The sequence below is a fragment of the Pristiophorus japonicus genome, chromosome 21 (genome assembly GCF_044704955.1).
Source record: "Pristiophorus japonicus isolate sPriJap1 chromosome 21, sPriJap1.hap1, whole genome shotgun sequence".
Lineage (NCBI taxonomy): Eukaryota > Metazoa > Chordata > Chondrichthyes > Pristiophoridae > Pristiophorus > Pristiophorus japonicus.
In genome coordinates this window covers 26,120,168-26,144,910 of record NC_091997.1, presented here as the reverse complement: position 1 = coordinate 26,144,910, position 24,743 = coordinate 26,120,168, and the positions used below count along the sequence as shown (strand labels likewise).

Sequence of the window (24,743 nt, the reverse complement as noted above, 5' to 3'; positions counted from 1 at the left end):
AATTTCTTCTTATGCAGTTTGGTGTGAATCTTTTTTTTAAATCTCATAATACTCCTGTGAAGCGCCTTGGGACATGCACTGCATTAAAGGCGCTATATAAATATAAGTTGTTATTGTAAAGTGCTTTGAGACGGCCGGTGGTCGTGAAAGGCGCTATATAAATGCAAGTCTTTCTTTTTTTTTAAATGTCAAAAGGAAAGATTTCCTCCTGTTGCTATTTCCAGTGAAATTTTAAAGGCACTAGAATGTATTTATGCTTTTGCTCTCAATAGTGGGTTCGAGGAAATCTTTATGGGGTGTTTGCAATGTTGTAAACGCATAGTAACCAGAGGAGATCTTCCCTCGATATGTCTATCAAAAAGGAAGTGCAGTTTATGAAATTAAATTATAAAACTGTGATATATTAAAAATGTTGCGTCTGTACGCACTTTTGTCTACAAAACCTTACTTCCTGTTCTTACGGTACATTCCTATGTCCACATTTAAAATGGGAACTGATATGTAATAAAAACAGAAAATACAGGAAACACTCAGTATCTGTGTGGAGAGAGTACAGGGGCAGGGAGGTGTTACCACAGTTGTACAGGGCCTTGGTGAGGCCACACCTGGAGTATTGTGTACAGTTTTGGTCTCCTAACTTGAGGAAGGACATTCTTGCTATTGAGGGAGTGCAGCGAAGGTTCACCAGACTAATTCCCGGGATGGCGGGACTGAACTATCAAGAAAGACTGGATCAACTGGGCTTATATTCACTGGAGTTCAGAAGAATGAGAGGGGACCTCATCGAAACGTTTAAAATTCTGACGGGGTTAGACAGGTTAGATGCAGGAAGAATGTTCCCAATGTTGGGGAAGTCCAGAACCAGGGGACACAGTCTAAGGATAAGGGGTAAGCCATTTAGGACCGAGATGAGGAGGAATTTCTTCACCCAGAGAGTGGTGAACCTGTGGAATTCTCTACCACAGAAAGTTGTTGAGGCCAATTCATTAAATATATTCAAAAAGGAGTTAGATAAAGTCCTTACTACTAGGGGGATCAAGGGGTATGGCGAGAAAGCAGGAATGGGGTACTGAAGTTGCATGTTCAGCCATGAACTCATTGAATGGCGGTGCAGGCTCGAAGGGCCGAATGGCCTACTCCTGCACCTATTTTCTATGTTTCTATGTTTCTATGAGAGAAACAGAATTAATGTTTCAGGTTGATGACCCTTCGTCAGAACTGGAAAACGTTAGAGATGTAACAGGTTTTTAAGGAAGTGCACGGGCAGGGAAAGGGGGAGGGGAGGAAAGAACAAAAGGGAAGGTCTGTGATAGGGTGGAAGGTAGGAGAGATTGGAGAGATGAAAGGGATGATAGTGCAAGGCAAGAGGAGACGGTAAAGGAACAAGTTAAGAAACAAAAGATGTGTCTAGATAGGGTGTAAATGGCAGAATCATCAAAAGCTTTCGTGTGAAAGAGAACAAAAACAGAAAAAAAATAGGGGTAGAGATTATGGTCTGAAATTGTTGAACTCGATGTTGAGTCCAGAAGGCTGTAAAGTGCCTAAACAAAAGATGAGGTGCTGATCCTTGAGCTTACGTTGAGCTTCATTGGAACAGTGTAGGAGGCCGTGGATGGAGAGATCAGAGTGGGAGTGGAGCGGAGAATTAAAGTGACAGGCGACCGGAAGCTTGGGGTCACGCTTACTAATCGCTGTAATTATACCCGCCTGCCAGTGGTGGCACTGTCGTGCCTCAGCTTTCTGTCTCCCAGCCTCTCAGACTGCACTGCAGTTAAATGCCTGGGCTCCCACAATCTCTGCTTCTCAAAGTGCAGTCATTTTTTTGTATTTAACTATAAATATTTTTAAAAAATCAATGTATTATGTAAAAATAAGGGCAGAATGTATGATTTTACAATGGGAACTGATTAGCATCTGCACACCCTGGTCCAATTATCCTTCACCCTCTAACCCTTCTTCAACTATACCTGGACCACTTTCCATACCTCGGCAGCCTATTATCAGCAAGGGGAGACATCGACCACGAGGTTCAACACCGCCTCCAGTGCACCAGCACAGCCTTCGGCCACCTGAGAAAGAGAGTGTTCAAAGATCAGGTCCTCAAATCTGGCACCAAGCTTAAGGTCTATAGGGCTGTAGTGATACCCACCCTCCTGTATGGCTCAGAGATGTGGCTTATGTACAGTAGCCACCTCAAATCGCTGGAGAAATACCACCAACAATGACTCTGCAAGATCCTGCCAGTCCCATGGGAGGATGGACGCACCAATGTTACTGTTCTCGATCAGGCCAACATCTCCAGCATCGAAGCACAGACCACACTCGACCAGCTCCGTTGGGCAGGCCACATTGTTTGCATGCCTTACACAAGACTCCCAAAGCAAGCGCTCTACTTGGAACTCCTACACGGCAAGCGAACCCCAGGTGGGCAGAGGAAACGTTTCAAGGACACCCTCAAAATCTCCTTGATAAAGTGCAACATCCCCACCGACATCTGGGAGACCCTGGTCAAAGACCACCCTAAGTGGAGGAAGAGCATCCAGGAGGGCGCTGAGCACCTCGAGTCTCGTCGCCGAGAGCATGCAGAAAACAAGCGCAGGCAGCGGAAGGAGCATGTAACGAACCATGACTCCCCACCCACCCTTTCCTTCAACCACTGTCCTCCTACCTGCGACAGAGACTGTAATTCCCGTATTGGACTGTTCAGTCACATGGGAACTCACTTTGAGTGGAAACAAGTCTTCCTCGATTTCATGGGACTGCCTATGATGATGGCACTTGGTCTTGACTCCCCATGTGCAAGGCTATGGGGGAATCGACTAGTATGCATTATAAAAAGAGATGCCTGCACACATTAAAAAGAAAGGAAAGACTTGCATTTATATAGCACCGGTCATGACCACAGGACTTCCCAATGCGCCTTACAGCCAATTAAGTCATTTTGAAGTGTAGTCACTGTTGTAATGCAGGAAACATTACCAGTGTCTCTCAGTCACTCCTAGTTATTCCCTATCGGACTGCTGCTTACAGATACTTTGGGGAATAATTTTCAGAGTTTGCACTTTGTGATGGGAGTGGGGACTCTTTGCCTGCCGATCGAATCATATCAGGGGATTGGGCTTGCTGTCCGTGATTTTCTATCACTCCACTGTTCCTATTCATGACTGCACTGCCAAAGGCATTGTTCCTTCCCATTTTCACCGACATGCAGGGCATCTCAGGGAGCAACAGTTTATGCACAGCTAAACGGCACCAGCCCTACAACACACGAGGGCCACAAGTTCTCCGTGAGTTACGGCAGCTGCAATATGAGTGGTTTATTTTGCATTAACCACCTGCTCCATTACATGCGCGCTGTTTATACAATACAGAGAGTCTGAGTTATATATAGCTTACGTTTTTAACAAAATATTTATTTCATTTTCAGCTGCTTTCAGCTGGGCCTTTGTCTGGATAATTGGAGTCTTTGGCGGGCTACACCATGAGTCCTCATGTGGTATGGCCCAGCACATTTTGGTTTGTGCCGGGTCAGTTCTGAGGTTGGAGTTTGAAGAATTAAATTGGTCAGGAAGCCTTGCAAAATTCCAGCAACAGTACACTCTTAATTTTTGTGGGATGTTGTTTATTGGAAAGGCGATAACAGCCAAGAACAAACTAATTTCGAATGAAGCTTTATTCAACGTAAGGTGACACTCACTCACAGTGTTATTTGTGCAGTGCAATCAACACATGAACTGTTCGGGGAAAAAAAACATGCAAGCACCCCCTCATGGCTTAGTGAGTAAATGGACTGCTGGGTATGGTAGTGAGCAATGTTCCCTTTAAGCTGCACGGCCGCTCAGCGTTCCAAGGGTCCCGTGCAGCTGGCTTTTCAATGGAGTTTAATGTTATGCACGTGGGCATATCAAACACTAAACATACACACATATCCCATGAAGCTAAAGCTAAATTAGCCCGTGTGGTGGCTGGTGTGCAACGGTCACCACACGTTAAAAAAATCCACACACAGGCATCTTCCACCCCCTCAATTGGAGTTCAGGACTGGAACATCGGGTCATTCATTGAAACATCTGTGAACTCATGTGGAAGCAAGTCATACTCGTTCAAGGGACCGCCTATGATGATGATGATGATGGACAAAATGCGAATGCGCACGGTATTTTGAATGGGCCAACAGCCTGTTAAAGGGGCTGTGAAGCCCCCCCTCCCCTCAAGAGAACATTGGTAGTGAACCTTACTGACCTGGACGTTTCCAGGTCCTATCCCCAGTCTCTGTCGGGACACTGGGTTGAAAGCGTGCACGAATGGAAGTTGTGTGAGGACATGGTTAGATTTCTCTATGATGCCCCTTGTTTCGTATGTTTAACATGATGCCAACACACACCGTCAGAGTACCAAAGGGTTCCTGATGGCTTTGAAACCGTGCCCCAGTATGAATCAATGGTGTCGGGTTTCCAGAGAGGCTCTCCTTGCTGATGTTACAGCAGGAGATTGTGAGAAGCCCTGCAGAAATTCTGCAGTGTCTTCAGATGAAGGGGGAGAAAATTAGCCAAACAAAAGTTAGTACTGTAACTCAGTTGTGTTAAAACCATCTCAATAAAGTCAATACATACTAAGGTACATTTTACAAATGAGTGTGCGCAGAACCTCTCTGCACAATGGGAGTGCATCCCTGGTAGTGTGCATGATTTTATGTTCATTAATAGATGGATATTGTGTGGGACGCACTGACATACAAGCCCAAATTCCCAATATGTACCTCTTGTCGCGTAAAGCTCTAAATCCGGAGAGTGCTAATTTGCAAACTCCTCCATCACGTCTGGGTGAAGCTTATTTCCATCATGTTCAGCCTAAACTGAAGCTGTGACAATATTTTTGTCAGCTGTGGCTCAGTGGGTAGCACTCTCCCCTCAGAGTCAGAAGGTTGTGGGTTCATGCTCCACTCCAGAGACTGGAGCACAAAAAATCTAGGCTGCCACTCCAACACAGTGCTGAGGGAGTGCTGCACTGTCGGTCTTTCAGACGAGACTTTAAACCGAGGCCCCGTCTTAGGTGGACGTAAAAGATCCCATGGCAGAAGAACAATGGATTTTTCTGGTATAAAAGGCAAAATACTGCAGATGCTGGAAATGTGAAATATAAACAGAAAATGCTGGAAATACTCAGCAGGCCAGACAGCATCTGTGGAGAGAAAAACAGAGTTATAGGCCCTGAAATTGCAGTCGGAGGCTTCCTGTGGGCAGATGCCTCCGACCGGAGAATTTTTCTGAAAGTACCTGGTGGTCTGGGAGGAGCGTGTGATTCCGGTGGGGAGGCCTTCTCTTCCCGTGCTGTGAAGCGCACTCCCGTCCTCCAGGTTCCCACACAGAAGGTGCAGTCACGTGTGAGTGCTCAACCAATCAGGGACAGTGTTCCACAGCTTTCTCATTCATAGCAATGGTAACGCCGTATCTACCAGTTCTCATTGCTATTAATGAGAAAAAAAACCCAAACACACTAAACACCATAATAAAAAACACACCTCACATAATTAAAATTAATTGAAATTAAAGTTAATAAATGTCTTAGAAAAAAAATTCCGACTTTCAAAAAAGTTCTTTTAATTATGGTTTAAAATAAAGTTACTGTAATGGGGAGGGTTTTTAACAATAAAATGTGTTTTTTAAATTTTATTTTATTATGTTTTTGTGTGTTTTAAAACTCTTATGCCTGTAAAAGTAGACTATGCTCCTGCTTTTATCACACGCAAGAGTTTTGAAGACATTTGCTGGGCAAGATATGGGTAAATCCCGCAATCTTGCCCGTGCAAATGTCCTCGCTCCTGCGATGCAGAGGATCTGTCAAACTGTAGCTTGACAGACCGGAAAAGCCAGTTTTCAGTGCATGCGCATTGTGCGCTGAAAACCGGCTTTTGCGATGCCTTCCCAGGTCCGTACACACTCGGTATGGACCCAGGGAGGCCGGGATTTCTGGGCCAATGTTTCAGGCTGGTAACCTTTCATCAGCACTGGAAAATGTTCACCCGATGTGTCAGGTTTTAAGGAAGTACAGAGGCAGGGAAGGTGAGGAGGGAAGAACAAACGGGAATTTCTGTGATGGGGTTGAAAGCAGACGAGATTAAATTAACAGCAGAACCATTACCAGCACATGCTGTCCAAAAAAACAGGAGCGATGGTTATGGTCTGAAATTGTTGAACTCGATGTTGAACCCAGAAGGCTGGAAAGTGCCAAATCAAAAGATGAAATGCTGTTCTTTGAGCTTATGTTGAGCTTCACTGGAACAGTGTAAGAGGCCGAGGACGGAGAGGTCAGAGTGGGAGTGGAGCGGGGTATTAAAGTGACAGGTGACAGGAAGCTCAGGGTCACACTTACGGACTGAACGGAGGTGCTCCACAAAGTGGTCACCCAATCTGCGTTTGGTCTCCCCGACGTAGAGGAGACCGCATCGTGAGCATTGAATACAGTATACTAAATTGCTGTTTCATCTGGAAGGAGTGTTTGGGGCCCTGGATCAGGAGAAGGGAGTAGGTGAAAGGGCAGGTGTTGCATCTCGTGTGTTTACATGAGAACATAAGAAATAGGAGCAGGAGTAGGCCATATGGCCCCTCGAGCCTGCTCCGCCATTTAATACTATCATGGCTGATTCGATCATGGACTCAGGTCCACTTCCCTGCCTGCTCCCCATAACCCCTTATCGGTTAAGAAACTATCTATCTCCGTCTTAAATTTATTCAATGTCCCAGCTTCCACAGCTCTCTGAGGCAGCGAATTCCACAGATTTACAACCCTCTGAGAGAAGAAATTCCTCTTTATCGCAGTTTTAAATGGGCGGTCTCTTATTCTAAGATTAGGGGAGATGTCATGGGAAGGGGGTGTTGGGGGTGATGGAAGAGTGGACTAGAGTGCCGCGGAAGGAACAGTCCCTTCGGAATATTGTGAGGGGAGGGGAGGAAAAGACGTGTTAGGTGGTGACATCGAGCTGGAGGTGGTGGAAATGGCGGAGGATAATCCGTTGAATGTGGAGGCTGATGGGGTGGAAGTTGAGGACAAGGAGTACCCTATTGTGGTTCTGGAAGGGAGGGAAGGGGTGAGAGCAGAACTGTTGGAAATGGATCGGACACATTCGAGGGTCCTGTCATCCACGGTGGAGAGGAATCCTCGGTTGAGGAAAAAGGAAGACACATCGGAAATACTGGTGTGATGCAATGGTGATGGAGAAACTGGGAGAATTCCGATATCCTGGCCAGCATTTATCCCTCAACCAGCACCTAAAAAACAGATCTATTTGTAATTTATTTCATTGTTCTTTGTGGGAGCTTGCTGTGCACAAATTGGCTGCTGCGTTTCCTACATTATTACAGTGACTACACTTCAAAGACATTTCATTGGCTGTGAAGCACATTGGGATGTCCTGCGATTTTGAAAGGCACTGTATAAATGCAAGTTTTTCTGTCTTTACAAGCAGTGCATGGGTTTTAATCAGAAATATAGATGGATTGCTCCAAGATGCAGGATTATGAGGAAATATCAAGGCAGTTGGGCAGGACCTTCAATATCCTATCAGGGTGAACCCCAAACAAAACCTCACTTTCAGTTTTTGTGAATTAAGTGAACATCTGTGAGCGAACTATCCATTGCTTCAATGTGCCTTCCGTTCCTTGAATTCCTGCACTATTGTTACAGACCAGTTGCACCACACAGTCTACATCAAAGTGAAGTGGTTTTGACTTTGCATCAACACTAAGCTGTGTGGTGTGCCTCAGGTGTAACCTTACCTGAATTGAATCTAAGCAAGCAGTGTGAGACCACCTTGAGGAATCTGTTTTACACGCTTCACCCTTGCACTGACTGCAGTAAAATTGGACAACTCGGACCTTTGAAAAATACAAGTTTTTGAAACATAGAAAATAGGAGCAATAGTAGGCTATTCGGCCCTTCAAGTTCACACCGCCATTCAATATGATCATGGCTGATCCTCTATCTCAACATCATATTCCCGCTTTTCCCCCCATCCCTTGATGTCTTTTGTTAACAGGTAACATTTAACTAAAAATGAGGAGAGGCAATAAAACTAAAGGGTACAATTTTAAAGGGGGTGCAGGAACAGAGAGACCTGGGGGTATATGTGCACAAATCGTTGAAGGTGGCAGGGCAGGTTGAAAAAGTGGTTTAAAAAGCTTACAGGATCCTAAGCTTCATAAATAGAGCCATAGAGTACAAAAGCAAGGAAGCTATGATGAACCTTTGTAAAACACTGGTTCAGCCTCAACTGGAGTATGTGTCCAATTCTGGGCACTGGACTTTAGGCCTTAGAGAGGGTGTAGAAAAGATTTACAGGAATGGTTCCAGGGATGAGGGACTTCAATTACGTGGATAGACTGGAGAAGCTGGGGTTGTTCTCTTTAGAGCAGAGAAGGTTGAGAGGAGATTTGATAGAGGTGTTCAAAATCATGAGGGGTCTGGACAGAGTAGGTAGAGAGAAACTGTTCCCATTCGGAGAAGGGTCAAGAACCAGAGGACACAGATTTCAGGTGATTGGTAGAAGAACAAAAGGCGACAGGAGGAAAAACTTTTTAATGCAGCGAGTGGTTAGGATCTGGAATGCATGGCCTGAGAGGGTGGTGGAGGCAGACTCAATCGTGGCTTTCAAAAGGGAATTGGATAAGTAGCTGAAGGAAAAATAATTGCAGGGCTACAGGGAAAGGACAGGTGAGTGGGACTAGCTGAGGTGCTCTTGCAGAGAGCCGGCACGGGCTCGATGGGCCGACTGGCCTCCTTCTGCGCTGTAACCATTCTATGATTTGAGTGCTGGTGAGTGGAGCTCTACACTTACGCATGCTCTTTCTCTGGCCAAACCTTGCAGTGTAACTCACGTCTCCGATTTCTGTTATGTTCTACCAACCTTGCAATGAGTGGCCTTTGGCCCAGTGGTAGTAATCGTGCCTGTGGGTCAAAAGGTTGTGGTTTTCCAGCCCCATTGCAGAGACCTGAGCACATAGACTGGTGCACCAGTGATACTAAATGCTGATGTTAAACTGAGGCCACGTCTACCCTCTCAGGAGGACGTAAAATATCCCAAAGCCTTATTTGTTCTGGTCAACATTTATTCGCTAACCAACAGAATATCCAGTTATTTATCTCATTGCTGTCTGTACCTTATCGGTGCACAAATTGCCTGTGATTGTAATGCAAAAGTGCTTCATTGGCTGTAAAGCGCCTTTTTAAGACATCCTGAGGTTGAGAAAGGTGCTATATAAATGCAAGCCACTCTTCTCTAGTTGCCAAAGAGTACAACAACATCCTGTATTCATTTGATTTTGTTGCGCAGGTATTTTAACAAGGTTGGCAACTAACAGGCTAAATATATTTAGTCCTTCTGGAGCTGAGCCGAATAAAATTTATTTTTCTCCACAACCGCCGTGCCCCTTTAAAAGAAAGTTGCTTTTTTTTCTGATGTCGGATCAGAAATGCATCATCCGGAAACGAGAGGGGACAAGACCTTTGTATCACTGGCAAAGATCACGAGAGGAAGAAAAAAAAATCCCTTCAGATATTTCTTGCAAGAGGTTCCGACTGAAGGATCGAATTCCCCCCATTTATTTCCTCTGCTCTCCCCCTGCTTTGCAGAGAGAGAAAGAGGGAGAGAGAGAGAAAAAAAACCCACGATGGTTTCAATTACTGCGAACAAAGAGAGTCGGGGCCACCACTCCGAACTTCTGGCAGGCTTGGAGGGAACAAATTGGACTAGCAAATAGCTCCGAGTGCTGCAGATCACCGATCTGTCTGCTCTTAACTTTATTAATCTATTTAAAACCACAAAATAGCGAATAAAACCCAGCCTGCGCCGAGCAATACCAGCTTAATAACTCCAGTACTAAACTTACTTTCACTTGGGAGGAGAGGAATAATTTAATTTTGTTTTTGTTAAAGCAGAAAACCATCTCGCCCTCTTGTTTAAAAAAAAAGTTTGAATTTTGTTGATTTCGGTGTTAATTTCACGCGGGTCAGACACAAAACTATTTCCCACCGTGGGTTGAGGTTGAAAACTTTTATCCCAAGAATTTTCCTGATCCAACCGGCTGGATACGGCCAGTCCCTGAAGGCAAATTCCACAAATGATTAATTCCAATCAAATATATATATATATAAAATAAAATATACACACACACATACACAGGATTGAATTAAATCGCTCAGGCGATGGTGTGTTACATTTTGCAGCGAGTCTTTGTAAACTTCTGGCGGCCGGATTCTAACGGAGTCGTGTTTTTAAAAAAATATACAAAACATTTCGTGCAATGAGAACTTTAGCCAACACGTTTAATCGTTTCTCACCTAGCAAACCTCTCCCAGCCTTTTAAAAAAAAAATCATAAACCTGGATAACAACGACCTGTGAAAGAATTATGACACTTTTAAGGTGCTAACGAAGAAAGGGGCTCATAATGGGTCTCGCTGTTCCTGAAAGTGTAATTAGGAGGCTGCAACTGATGCTCCCTTGTGAAAAAAAAGCTCGACTTAATTGTGTCTTCTTATGAGGCCCGCCGGCCGAGTTCGTTGAAAGCGGCGTGGAGAAGCATTGATCATAATTAAGGTCGATTATTGCCAAGAAAGGCATTGCTTAGATCTCCCACTCTTCCCCAAATATTGACTCAGAATAGGGGAAGTTGGAACTGGCCAGGAGAAGGGGAATTACTTTCGGACAAAGCCAGTTCCCCTCGCCCCCACAACAAATTAACTCAAGAGGAAGTTGGAATTGACCGATCAATATTGATGAGGCATTTCAAACCGTTTCCCCGCATGCCCAACTACAGGCTTGACTCTTTTAAATGTTGGCGATTGCCAATTAAAAATCGAACGTGGGCCCCACACCTCCCCTTTTTAAAGGGGCACAGCTCTTTTAAATACCAGCCATTTGCCAATTCAACCATGAAACCTGCCACTAGAATCTGCAAACTAACCAAAACCGTTCAAAAAAAAATAAAATCAAATCAAAATTTGGTTGCCGGGGTGATGATGCACTCCAGTCTCTCCGGTGCCCACCAGTTGCAGAAGGCCATGAGCGTTACTGCTGGACACCGTGTGCCCCATCTCCAGGGATACCCTGGCTCGGATGTAACTGTGGAAGAGAGGCAGGCAGTCGGGCTGAACGACCCGCCGGACCGCCCGCTGCCTGGACCAGTTGATGGCCCCCTTGGCCAGGTCCAGGAGCAGTCTTGTGTGGAGGCCTTCCGACCTGCCTGCTTAATGGCAGGCTGAACAGGAATATAACTGTCCTTGCATATACAGACACAATTAGGGGGCATGAGCTGTATCCATCATGGATGTAACCCAAGGGTATTTTTTTTTCCATTCTTGTCAGATCAACTCCAGCGCCAAAGATCACTTTGCGCTACTACATTTGATCTTAGCCAAAAGGCCGAGAGGGGAAGCTGCACCGTTCCTGGAAACACTGCAATACCAGGTCGGTGCGTGGAGTGGACGGAGCAAGCCCCTGTTCCATCTTCCTGTTCCAAAAATCAATTTAATATTTGGTCCCTAGATAGGGGATATTAAACTGATAAGAACAGATACTACACTTGATCTTAGTCAAAAGGCCGAGAAGCGTAACCCAAGGGTATCACTGAACCCAGTTACAGCACACCAACTGCTGCCTCAGCTTAGATCAGTTAGCTGAATCCCCAAGTGAACCCTGGACCTTTTTGGTCCAGGTGGCTCAATACCACACTAGGGAGTGTATTCGCCCACTGAGCCGGGGGGGGGGATTTGAAAATATATATATTTTTTAAAGGGCATTTATATTTACATTCCTTCACAATTTTTCTCCTTTCTTGTCTCTTTCAATTGGAAAGACAAACAAGCAAGCCCTTGACCCATGTAACTTTACATCCAAAGTCAGGGTAGAGTCTGACTATCGTGCAGTACTAAAACTCCAACCCTAATCAAGAAGCTTGTGATTTACACGTTTGGCTACAATGTGCCTCATTAATAATCCCCGTCAGTGTGGTATTGTAGTTTTCCACATTCATATGTTATTTGACCCTCTGAGTCAGAAGGTTGTGGGTTCAAGTCCCACTCCAGGGACTTGAGCACAAAAATCTAGGCTGACACTCCCAGTGCAGTGCTGAGGGAGTGCTGCACAGTTGGGATTGCCTTCTTTCAGATGAGATGGTAAGCCGAGGCCCCATCTGCTCTCTCAGGATGTAAAAGATCCCATGCCACTATTTCGAAGAATAGCAGGGGAGTTATCCCCGGTGACCTAGCCAATATTTATCCCTCAATCAACATAACAAAAATAGATTATCTGGTCATTATCACATTGCTGTTTGTGGGAGCTTGCTGTGCGCAAATTGGCTGTTGCATTTCCCACATTACAACTATTTTAAATAGAAACTTTAAATCAAGTGCCCTCTTTTGGCACTAGAACCCACAAATTTCCAAATAAAACTTTAACAGAAACTTAGATCAAATTAAAATTTGGATTTTCCCACATTACAACAGTGACTACACTTCAAAAGTATTTCATTGGCTGTAAAGCGATTTGAGACATCTAGTGGTCATGAAAGACGCGATATAAATCCAAGTCTTTCTTTTTTATTTATTGCACCAAACACCGAGCTTGCTATTTATACTGGTCATTCAAACCACTCGAACACTTTGTTCACACTAACATTTTGGATCCAGACTGACTGCTTGCTTAGATTTAGCCCTGTAATGAAACTGAAACCCATTTTCACTTGTACTGCAAACTTAAGTTTGTTTTGAACTTGCAGTATAGACACAGCAACCGGTTCAGTGTTAAATGGCATGGGCTTGCATTGTGGTCTCGAAACTCCAGTCTATTCCCATTGGGTTTGTCCAACCTTTGAAAGCAAGAGATTCGGGCAAGTAGAAACACCTGATGCAAACCTCCTGGAGGCTTAAATTAAAAACCAGAGACTGAATTGGGCAGATACTTTAATACCCTTTGGGAATGATCTTGCTCAAGGGAAACTCTCTGTTGAAACATTGGGGCATCACATTCTGTCCAGTTCACTTTGACCTGAGTTGAATCCAATCTCTGATGGGTATCATAATGCTACATAAAACAAACCCCTCCAGATGTAGCTTTCATACTGTTATGACTCTGCTGTCAGCACAATGTAAGACCATGGTTGTACTATATTTTGTGACTGGTGCTGCACTGACATCTGCTGAAATCCAATCCCAAAAGTATAGTGTTACTACAATGAACTGTGCGGCATGAGCAAAACATGAAGCCACTCGACTGGGGTAGTTTTCTGGTCATACCGCGTGGGTCTGACTAGTTGGTCTCGTCTCTGAATTCTGTGCTCCATAATGCATTATGCAATGACGTGTGATGCCTTCAAATTGTTGCAGAATGCATTATAAGGGTGACCCACACATCCACCTTAAAAATATTTTGTTCTCTATTATTTTGGTGGGGCCAGTAAAATAATAGCTTGTTCTTGTATCCATTTTATGGATTCAGTGGCAGGAAGCAGTGGAGCTGCAAAACAGGAAGGGGGCAGATTAGGGCTGGAGCATTTTGAGTTATAATGTTTTATTGATGAAAATTAATTGAAAACTTTAGTAACTTTAATAATTAACAGATCTACGTCATACGGCACAGAAGTAAGTACAAAAAAATGACCTACTTTAAGAATACACTTTTAGTGTTCAATTTACATTTTATAAATTTCAGAGCTTCACTCCAGGGTCTGTGCTAACTTAATTGAGCCAAGCCATTTTAATGACTATGATTATACAGTGTCAGCTGTGGCTCAGTGGGTTGCACTCTCGCTTTTGAGTCAGAAGGTTGTGGGTTCAAGTCCCACTCCAGAGACTTGAGCACATAAATCTAAGTTGACACTCGCAGTGTAGTGCTGAGGGAGTACTGCACCGTCGGAGGTGCCGTCTTTTGGATGAGACGTTAAACCGAGGCCCTGTCTGCTCTCTCAGGTGGACGTAAAAGATCCCATGACACTATTTCGAAGAAGAGCAGAAGAGTTATCTCTGGTGTCCTGGCCAATATTTATCCCTCAACTAACATCACTGAAACAGATTATCTGGTCATTTTCACATTGCTGTTTGTGGGAGCTTGCTGTGTGAAAATTGGCTGCCGCTTTTCCTACATTACAACAGTGACTACACCTCAAAAAGTACTTAATTGGCTGAAAAGCACTTTGAGACATCCGGTGGTTGTGAAAGGCACTATATAAATGCAAGTCTTTCTTTCTTCTTATGGTTAGAGAACTAGTTGAAATAGATTAGGAAGAAGAAGGACTGATGTGGACTACTGGACAGTATAAGACTTGACAGTGAATCCTCTGCAGTTAAATAGCCTGCCAACATTCATTGACAAGGCTCACAAGCAAATAATAGCTGGCTAGACAAGATACCAAAGGGTGCTGGAGCAGTACTCCGACAAGGAGGCTGCACTTCCAGGGAACAAGAGTAGGGGAAGGGAGAAATTTTGCAAGGAAAAAAACATTAAAACAACTCATTAAAATCACTGGCAATGCAAAGAAAGAAAGACTTGGATTTATATAGCGCTTTATGTAATTAATTCCAAAACCAGAGGGGGTTTGCAACCTTACCTGCTGCAACAATATCATATGTATAGCTGAGGAATAAGGTGTCACCACAGTCTACCAGCGAATTGTGCCTTTGTGTCCTGGCTACTGTGAACGGCAGTGTACTAATCTGCTACCACCACAATACTATCCATTTTCATAGAATCATAGAATTCTACAGCACAGAAGATGGCAATTAGGCCCATCGTGTCTGTGCCAGCCAAAAAAGAGCTATCCAGCCTAATCCCACTTTCCAGCTCCTGGTCTGTAGCCCTGTAGGTTACGGCACTTCAAGTGCATAATCCAAGTACTTTTTAAAGGCAATGAGGGTTTGCGCCTCTACCACCCTTTCATTTTCTGTACCTGTGCATCAAAATTTGCAAGCCTGAAGTGTGACGCAGTATATACAGCGAATCCGCCAAACCTTCTGTTAGCTGTATATGAACTGAATCGGATCACATACTGAGTACAAGCAGCATTGTGACCAGGCATACCCACTGTCGCACCTATCCCCTTGAGGTAGCAAATCAGCCGTTGCATTGTGAGCTTTTTGTGCAACCGTTGATTTGCCACTTCAAGGGATTTGCTGCTCCAATTCCTTGTTGCTGGTTCTCACTGACAGTCTCAACATCCAGTTCTCGCCTGTTGCTGCTGCTTTGTTCTGGGAGCAGACTCTGAACCATGAGCCGTGGGCAGAAATATCTAATCTCGCAATAAATTGACCGGGTCAGGAATTCCTGCCTGCAGCATGGGACTCAGGCTTGGCTCCTGAAGTGAAAGAGCGGTGCCAGGTAAGAGCTGCCGCCAAGACCAGTGGCTGGTAAGGCATCAGGGAGGGAGGGAGGCATCAGGGAGGGAGACAGCGTCTCTCTGTGAACTGTGTGCAGATATTGGAAGGAAGTGCCTTTTCGGTCCTAGGGTGTCTGTAGGTGCAGAGTGCCTCTGTCAACGGAAAGGAGTGGGCAAGAAAGGAACAGCGTCTTTGTGAATTTGGGGGAAGATTCCTTTTGTAAACTGCGGGGGAGCAGAATGTTGCTATGAAGAGATAAGTGCCTTTGTGAGGGGAAGAGAAGGGGGCAGCCTATTTTTATTAGGCAAGGTTATTAAGGGTTACACAACTGTGGCAGGTAGATGGAGTTAAGATGCAGATCAGCCATGATCTAATTGAATGGCGGAACAGGCTCAATGGGCTGAATGGCTTACTCCTGTTCCTGTGTAAGGGGGAGAAAGGGGAAGAGTGCGTCTATGAAGGAGGTACTATAACTGTTCAGGCAGCTTTGGAGAGAGATGGTTGAGTTGGTCTGTTGAATATGGATTAACTCCAAATATAATTTTTTTCACAAGATGTTTTAGATTAAAAATTTAGCAATTGTGAAGCAAAAAAAAAGTTTAAAAGTAAACCAGAAAGCATTGTTTTAAATGCAAACAAACAACAGTTTCCAGGGGAGCATGGCCCTGTAACTGTGAAGAAATGTTCACCCCACTGGGTGCAGGGCCCCAGGCATTTGAAAGGAGTGTCTAGAATTCGAACCATTTTGCCAACATCCCTGGGGAACAGAATTGCAAGCTCTTTATTCCTCCCTCTCTCGCATGAACCATGCAATACACTTCTAAAAGGATCAAGAAGTAATCAATCTGAACGTTTGAAGAAAGTTCAAGAAAAGCAACTCACCACCATCTTCTCGAGGGCATTTAGGAATGGACAATAAATACCGGCCTCGCCACGTCCCAGGAACAAATATTTTTTTTTAATTGAGTTAATAAGAAAAAGAACAAGCCCTGATCATTGAAAAGCTGAAATGTTGGAAAAACACAGCGGGCCAGTCAGTGCCTGGAAGATCGGTCTGAGAAATTCTGACAAAGGGTTCCTGCCCATAATGTTAAACTGTGGCCCGGAATTTCCTCAGAGCTGTTCCCACTCCGCTGCTGTATCTTTGCCAGCGGTGCAGTGGAAACCCCGTTAAAGCGCATAAATGAGATTTCCACCACACTTCCGGTGAAGATATGGTGACGGAACGGGAGCAGCCCCGTTTTCCGGGACAAACTGGTCTGCATCTATATTTGAGTCGGTGATCTACATTGCAGAGTAACGTAGCTAGTCATGCGACTGTGGAGCTCCCAATCAGACCCTGGAGCACATCATTGAGCACTGCCCTCAGAGGGAATTCGCAGGCAGCCTACAAGATATCCACGCTGTTAACCGGAAGCTTTGGCCTAGATATCCAATTAGGATATTGACGTTTGATTTGCTTTGCTATCATCACACGAAGGAAGAGGTAGCCAGTGTAACAAAGAGGTCTTTTGATTTCCTTGTGTTTCAAATTAGTCGAGATCATTTTAAATGGATTTGAAGAAATTTGCTGATCAGGAGCTAGTATCAAATACCTTAGTGCAAAAATTCCATGCCCAGCTCATGCATATGTTTGATCTAAATCAGATGCTCACAAGTAATGTGCCTAGGTTTAGTGGTTGCAGTTCCTGTGATTGAAGTCCTATCTAAACATTCCTATGGGCCTGCAGAGGTTTTACAATGAGGCATCCTCAGGAACTTTCAACTGAAGCTGCGACTCAATATTTTTCTTTCAGTTCAGAATCCAACACAGTATTCATTTGAAAAAAAAAATCGTTACATACCCTGACTGAGATTTTTTATAACAATAAAATTAATTTACAAGATAGTTTACTGCATACATTTTTAAACTGGGGTTCACCAACAGAATCAATTTTCTATATTGACTTACATAGTATTTACAGCACAGAAACAGGTCCATGCCTCCCTCCACCTTAATTAATCTTACCCTATCAACATACCCCTCAATTCCTTTGTCTCTCCGACTTATCCAGCCTCCCCTTAAATGTATCAATGCCTCAATCACTCCATGTGGTAGGGAGTTCCACATTCTCATCACTCCCCGAATAAAGAAGTTTCTCCTGAATTCCTTATTGGATTTATTAATAACTATCTTATATTTACAGCAAGTACAAAAGCTAAATACTGCGGATGCTGGAATCTGAAATAAAAACAGAAAAATTGCTGGAAATCTCAGCAGCATCTGTGGAGAGAGAAACAGAGTTAATGTTTCAGGTCTGTGACCCTTCCTCAGAGCTGAATTAAGTTATATTTCCTCTCCCACCCCCAAGTGCAATGATCTTCTCTACTTCTAACCTTTCCAAACCCCCTTCATAATTTTAAAGACTTCTATCAGGTTATTTCTCACGTCTTCTCTTTTCAGACTTACTAATACTGCATATTAAGATTGTTGAGTGCGGACTGCACACATCTTCTGCGATGAGAAAACCATTCTGGATAAATGAAGTTTAGAATGTCACAGATTTGCAGCGCCCTCTCTCCACACCAAAAGTTTGAAAACCATGTATTCACTGTAATTTTTGCGATTAAAATCTCTGAACAGAGTTGGAAAGGGGCCGATGCCACTGCTGAAAGTAATTTCTTTTGCGTGTGTGTATATATATATATTTAAATGCCTACTCTGGGAGCACACTGGTTTTTGCCGGGAGTCCTGCTTGCATCTTGTATAAACTGCACTAATCGCGCTAGCTCTTGCGAAGCCCTTACAGCGAGCGCTTCCCTCTGCACGCTGCCGCTTTAAGTGAAGGTGGTGCCGTTTGCCATCTCATTACCGAGATCGTTATGGTTGCGGTCGGCCAATCGTGCCCTGAGGGCTGGTCGTCGGATTTTAACCCGATTGGCTCGCTTGTCGGAGAGGGTTGGGAAACGGGGCTGTTTCAAGGTTTGTCGTCTGCTCACCCCCCATCTCCACCCACCCTCTCTCTCGCAAGCGCCTCGCCTCTGAGAGCGGGTCCCTTGAAACGGTGTAATTGAGATAATGTTAGTTGCACAAAGAGAGAAGCAGGCAGTCGTTTAACGGGGGCGCAGTGAGCCAGTTGGATCTGTGAGAGGAGCGCTCTCAATCTGCGTGGTCTCTTCCAGTTTAAGTTATTTTTTTTTCTTTTTCTCCCCCCTCAACCAGTTTCTTCTGCAAATGTTGCAAAATTAATTGAGTTGTTTTCCAACTCCCCCCCCCCCCCCTCCCCCCTTCCCTAGAAACAACGCACACACACCAGACTTTTTCCCCTCCCTCGGATCTCCAGCAAGGATGCATTTCAGCGTGTTCCTGTGCGGGCTGCTCACTGTGGGCTGCAACTTTCTGAGAGTCCGGGGCCAGTACCAGGGCGAGAGGGGCATTTCCATCCCGGACCACGGCTTCTGCCAGCCCATCTCCATCCCCCTGTGCACCGACATCGCCTACAACCAGACCATCATGCCCAACCTGCTGGGCCACACCAACCAGGAGGACGCGGGGCTGGAGGTGCACCAGTTCTACCCGCTGGTCAAAGTGCAGTGCTCGCCCGAGCTCAAGTTCTTCCTGTGCTCCATGTACGCGCCGGTGTGCACGGTGCTGGAGCAGGCCATCCCGCCGTGCCGCTCCATCTGCGAGCGGGCCCGCCAGGGCTGCGAGGCGCTGATGAACAAGTTCGGCTTCCAGTGGCCCGAGCGTTTGCGCTGCGAGAACTTCCCGGTGCACGGCACCGAGCAGCTGTGCGTGGGCCAAAACCACTCGGAGGAAGGCAGCCCCACCACTCTGCCCACCGTGCTCGTCCACGACCTGGGCACCCCCAACCCGCCGCGCTACAACCACCAGCAGCCCTTCCACTGCCCCCGAGCCCTGAAGGTGCCCTCCTACCTCAACTACAAGTTCCTGGGCGAGAAGGAGTGCGCCGCTCCCTGCGAGCCCGACAAGGTCAACGGCTACATGTTCTTCAACCAGGAGGAGATCCACTTCGCCCGCATCTGGATCCTCATCTGGTCCTCGCTGTGCTGCGCCTCCACCCTCTTCACCGTCACCACCTACCTGGTGGACATGCAGCGCTTCCGCTACCCCGAGCGCCCCATCATCTTCCTGTCGGGCTGCTACACCATGGTGTCCATCGCCTACATCGCCGGCTTCATCCTGGACGACAAGGTGGTGTGCAACGAGAAGTTCGCCGAGGACAGCTACAAGACGGTGGTGCAGGGCACCAAGAAGGAAGGCTGCACCATCCTCTTCATGATGCTCTACTTCTTCAGCATGGCCAGCTCCATCTGGTGGGTCATCCTGTCGCTCACCTGGTTCCTGGCGGCCGGCATGAAGTGGGGCCACGAAGCCATCGAGGCCAACTCTCAGTACTTCCATCTGGCCGCCTGGGCGGTGCCGGCGGTGAAGACCATCACCATCCTGGCCATGGGGCAGATCGACGGCGACCTGCTGAGCGGGGTGTGCTTCGTGGGGCTCAACAGCATCGACCCGCTGCGGGGCTTCGTGCTGGCGCCCCTCTTTGTCTACCTCTTCATCGGCACCTCCTTCCTGCTGGCCGGCTTCGTCTCGCTCTTCCGCATCCGCACCATCATGAAGCACGACGGCACCAAGACCGAGAAGCTGGAGAAGCTGATGGTGCGGATCGGCGTGTTCAGCGTGCTCTACACTGTGCCCGCCACCATCGTCATCGCCTGCTACTTCTACGAGCAGGCATTCCGCGAGCAGTGGGAGCGCAGCTGGGTGAGCCAGACTTGCAAAAGCTACGCCATCCCCTGCCCCATGCACTACTACCCCAGGATGACCCCTGACTTCACGGTGTACATGATCAAATATCTCATGACCCTGATCGTGGGCATCACGTCCGGCTTCTGGATCTGGTCAGGCAAGACATTGCACTCCTGGCGTAAGTTCTACACCAGACTCACCAACAGCAAACACGGCGAGACAACCGTGTGAGACACCAACACAAGTTTTAAAAACACACACACACACTCCCTTTTTATTTTGGTGTTTTTTTTTTATGATTTTGATAATTGGTTTTACTTAACGTTTGCATTAGGATAACTTCCCGAGGTGTAATAAAACCTGTAAATAGCATTTGTAAAAATTTTTAATTATATATTTGTATTTAAAAAAAAAAAGAGATCCTACTTGAGAATTTTTTTGTTTGGTACTAGTTTTCACTGACTTGCCAATGAATTTCCGAAAAAGGAGCTAGACTTGAAAACTGACACGCTTGGCTCAAATGGACCCTTTTTTTAAAAAAAAATTTGAGTCGATTCCATTTAAAGCAAAGACTCTCTCTCTGGGTTTCTTCCCCCCGCTGAGATGTAGAAATCTCGGCGCTGCTGCATATTTAGATTGCCATGGATAAATATATATGAAACTTCCCCCCCCTCTCTCTCGCTCTCGGGATCTAATGAAGAGCACATGACTATTTCTCCATGACTGCGGAGAACGAGGAAAAAAAGAATCTTGTGCTTAATGGCGAGTTTGGTTTCTAGTTTCACACTCCCCAAGGAACTTAAGGCACATAGAATTTTTCTCTTTTTTTGTATGCATGTTTTGGACAATCCCAGACCATTAGATTGTCTAATTCTTACGCAAACATTTACAATAACATGCTCAAGTGTGTTTTTTTTCCAACTGCACAGATGTCCATTTCAATCAGTGAGCACCAAGTGCTTTTATTTTAAACCGTTGTTTATGGCTGGGTGTGTTCATAGCTTCATATTTGGTCACAATTCTTTTATATTTATAGATCAATAGAATTGTTTCTATATTCGGCATTTTTTTGCCTCCCTTTTTAAATAAAAAATCCACTCTTTTTGTACAAAATCAGGAGTTGCATGTCCTTTTACTTGGGCAGGTCTTTTTTTTGGGGAGGGGCTGGGAAGTGGGGAGATTTCGCTCTCCCTGCTCCAAACTCTCTAAAGTTCACCAAACTTCCCCCTCCTTCCACAAAGAGCGCGCAGCCCTGCTCTGAGGGTCCCCCGGACCAGTTTCCTCGCCATGTAAGGGCTTTGTGTGGTGCCTTTCTCCTATTTCCTAGCTGGGAAAGGGCATTGAGTTTAAAGTGTGGTTGTAAACAAGACTTTCCCATCAAGTCATCGGGAAAGGCGCGAGTGTCTCTTTTATTTGTAAACGTTTTTTTTTCCGCCTGCGGGATAAACATCCTTTTGAACTTTCGGAATCACTTTTTTATTTTAAACCCGCCCGCGTGAGTATTCCGAGACGCGACTGGCCGTGTGTTTTTTTTCTCTCTCTGGAGCGTGCGGGCACTTTGTTTGTGATTCACGTTAAACTGCAGGACGTGGCGTGTCCAAGTGTCCTGGAATGGCATCGGCATGGCTATGATTCCCTCTTGTGTTTGGGAACCTCAGAAGCATTGAGGGGCAGTTTTCAGAGTTGCTTCCCCTGCAACTTTCATCTCCAAATGCCAGAAATGGAACTCTTGTACAAATGCATCGGGCTCCTGGTGGAATCCTTTCACTTAATTTCCCCCGCCTCCCCCCCAAAAAATTGCTTGTGTTGGGTGCAAACTATCTACACTCGGACTAAAAGCATGCAGACATTGCTGTAATGTTCAGGTCTGGTGTTTTTATTGAACTCGCATCAATCTAATTTTCTTCTGCAAACTTTCACCAATTAAGTTAAAATAGCATAACTATTTTTGTTAATTTGTCTTCTCTTTCTCTCTCTTTCCCCCCTCCCCCCTTAATCCCTTGTGCTAGATTTGCCAGTGCCTACTAAAGCTGCAAAAGTTGGGAAATTCTGTCGGTTTTCAAGGGAGAACTTGCACCCATTTTTTTTAAACCTTAAGAGTGAATGTGACAGATTTTTAAATTCCAAAACCCTCCTTTCAAAAGCCTTCTGGAGTGCAATAAACTGGATAATTCTAAGTATCAACTTGTACAGCTGTCTAACTGTAATTAGCAAAGAAAGAGAGACTTGTATTTGTACAGCTCCTTTCGTGACCACCGGATGGCCCAAAGCACTTTCCAGCCAATGAAGTACTTTTTGAAGTGTAGTCAGTGTTGAAATATAGGAAACGCACTTGGTACCAGTGGAACTGGTTAAATTGTCGACCCCCCCCCCGGCCCCAACATGGGCAGTAGAACCGATCAAATATTCCGATACCTCTTGGCATGGTGTGCATAGTCTGGATGTGTTCTGGATGGATCGTTGTGGCCCCGTTAATGATGTAAACACATTTCTACGGTTGCTGTATGCTAGGATACGAGATGGGCCTGTAGTGACATCTGTTTTCTTGCTTGGCATGGGGGCTGAGTGGAATTATTAAGGTTCACATTTCCTGTGAGATCCACTTTTTTTTTTTATTTAAAAAAAAACATAGGTAACTCCTCTTAAGAAAATGTTTAAAAATCGTTCTTTTATATTTTTGGATGCTGTTTGATCGGAGCGAGAGAGCAATTCTGTAAAATGGGAGGGAAAGTTGGGGGTGAACTGTACATCCTATTTGCGACCTTCGTATAATTTAATCAATCGAGAATGCCATAATATAATGCAATGTGTCTTTGTACACTAAAAAGAAATCCAGCCTAATAATTTTTAGAGCAAGTTTCAGTCACTTTCTAGAAAATACATACTTCAGTCTGTGAAACACTTCTTTTCCCCCCTGTAACTCTGACATTATTGTGGAACCATTTGTTAAAGCACACATTCTCCTGAGGGTCTTGACTTAAGCAGTGTAGTATTGCAAATATGGTTTGGTTTTCTACATATTTGCTTTCATAATGCCTAACTCGGTATTGATCTTTTTTTGTATATTTAGTTCCTGTTGCAATATTCATCATATTGTACTAAGTGTTACTTTTCTGATCCATTTATTTAAAAAAGAAAACGTGCACGCTTTCGGGTATAAATGCTGGATTTCAAATACTGACGAGGGGATCTCACTGCCTGTGAGTTGCGCTAAACCCATTCACCTTTCTCTCGACCTGCTGTGTGCTTTAAGTTGGGGCTGTTGGCAGATTTTCCTATCTAGAGGGCATGGCGAATGGAGGTACTGAAAGTGCAACTCCAGTGAAACTCAACACAATTCACTGTATTCTGGTTCCAAAGTTTGTGTGTGGCACAGGGAAAGTCCGTTCTGTCAGTCTGGACAGACCCCTTAAGCAAACTGAACATCATATTCCTTTCATCACTTTTAAAAAAAAAAAAGGCTGCCCATTTTATAATCTCCTGAGGAATAGAATCATCTCAATAACTTTGTTTTTCATGAGCATGTTGACGTTTTGTGCAGCTGTCGATGGTGTATGCTCACTTCCACTTTGCAACACTTCATTTTAAAGGATTTACACAGCCGACTGGCTCAGCGCTCTCCACTGGGGTATTTTGGTGAGTGTCCTTTGGTGGTTTCTGGTTTCTCGGCAAGGACTGAAAGCTGTCTGGATCACCACGTCGAATATATTCAAATAAATGTAAAATTTCTCGTGAAAAATCACCTAATGATAAAGTGTTGTATTATATAATAGCACCCTATCTGGGAAATGTCCTAAGGTGCTTCGCCCAACTACTTTTGAATTGCAAGCGTGGCACAAATTCTATACATTGCAAAGATCCCACAAACAGTAATAAGATGAAGGACCATTTAATCTGCTTTTTAATAAAGAAAGGCTTGCAATTATTTGGCACCTTTCACGACCACCGGACATCCCAAACGCTTTACAGCCAATGATGTACTTTGGAAGTGTAGTAATTATGGTGATGATCGGTGGCTAGAATACTGGGAAAAATTCCCGGCTCTTCAAAAAATAACCATGGGATCTTCCATACCTAGCTGAACAGGGAGATAACATCTTTTAACATCTCATCTGAAAGGTGGTACCTTTGACAATGTAGTATTCTTTTGGTACTGTACTGAAGTGTCAGCTTAATTATGTGTTCAAGTCTTTGACTGGGGTGTGAACTCTTAACCTTCTGACTCAAGAGGCAAGGGTGTTGCCAACTGAGTCATAAGATGTTACAGAATAGCACTTTTACTTTTTCCAGTTGGTACTTATCACTAAACAAGTAGAATCTCACGGCACAGAAGGAGGCCATTCAGCCCATTGTGCCTGTGCCGGCTCTCAAAGAGCGACCAATTAATCCCATTCCCCTGCTCCTTCCCCACAGTCCGGCAAATGTTTCCTTTTAATTGGAGATCCATTTCGCTTTTGTGAGTTACTATTGATTCTGCTTCCACCACTCTTTCAGACTATGCATCCAAATACTTGCTGAGTATAAAGTATTATTTATCCCCCCCGCTTCTGGCTTTTTTGCTGATTATCTTCAAACTGTCCTCTGGTTACTAAAATGTCAGATAATATGATTGTATTGATGCAGAG

The 24,743-nt window shown here is 44.9% G+C and overlaps 1 protein-coding gene and 1 non-coding gene across 2 annotated transcripts; one reads left to right on the top strand and one right to left on the bottom strand.

The window, feature by feature from the left end:
- Positions 1-11,426: 11,426 nt before the first annotated feature.
- Positions 11,427-11,608, bottom strand: LOC139234191 (U2 spliceosomal RNA). The gene has a single exon (XR_011588292.1). It is a non-coding gene; the product is annotated as a U2 spliceosomal RNA (small nuclear RNA).
- Positions 11,609-18,430: 6,822 nt separating this feature from the next.
- Positions 18,431-23,146, top strand: LOC139233875 (frizzled-2). The gene has a single exon (XM_070864494.1). It carries the CDS (start codon positions 18,694-18,696, stop codon positions 20,347-20,349), a length of 1,656 nt encoding a protein of 551 aa, XP_070720595.1. The 5' UTR covers positions 18,431-18,693; the 3' UTR covers positions 20,350-23,146.
- The last annotated feature ends 1,597 nt before the right edge of the window (positions 23,147-24,743 follow it).

What these genes read in the sequence shown, in the direction of transcription:
- LOC139233875 (XM_070864494.1), top strand. Translation starts at nt 18,694, where the DNA reads ATGCATTTCAGCGTGTTCCTGTGCGGGCTGCTCACTGTGGGCTGCAAC.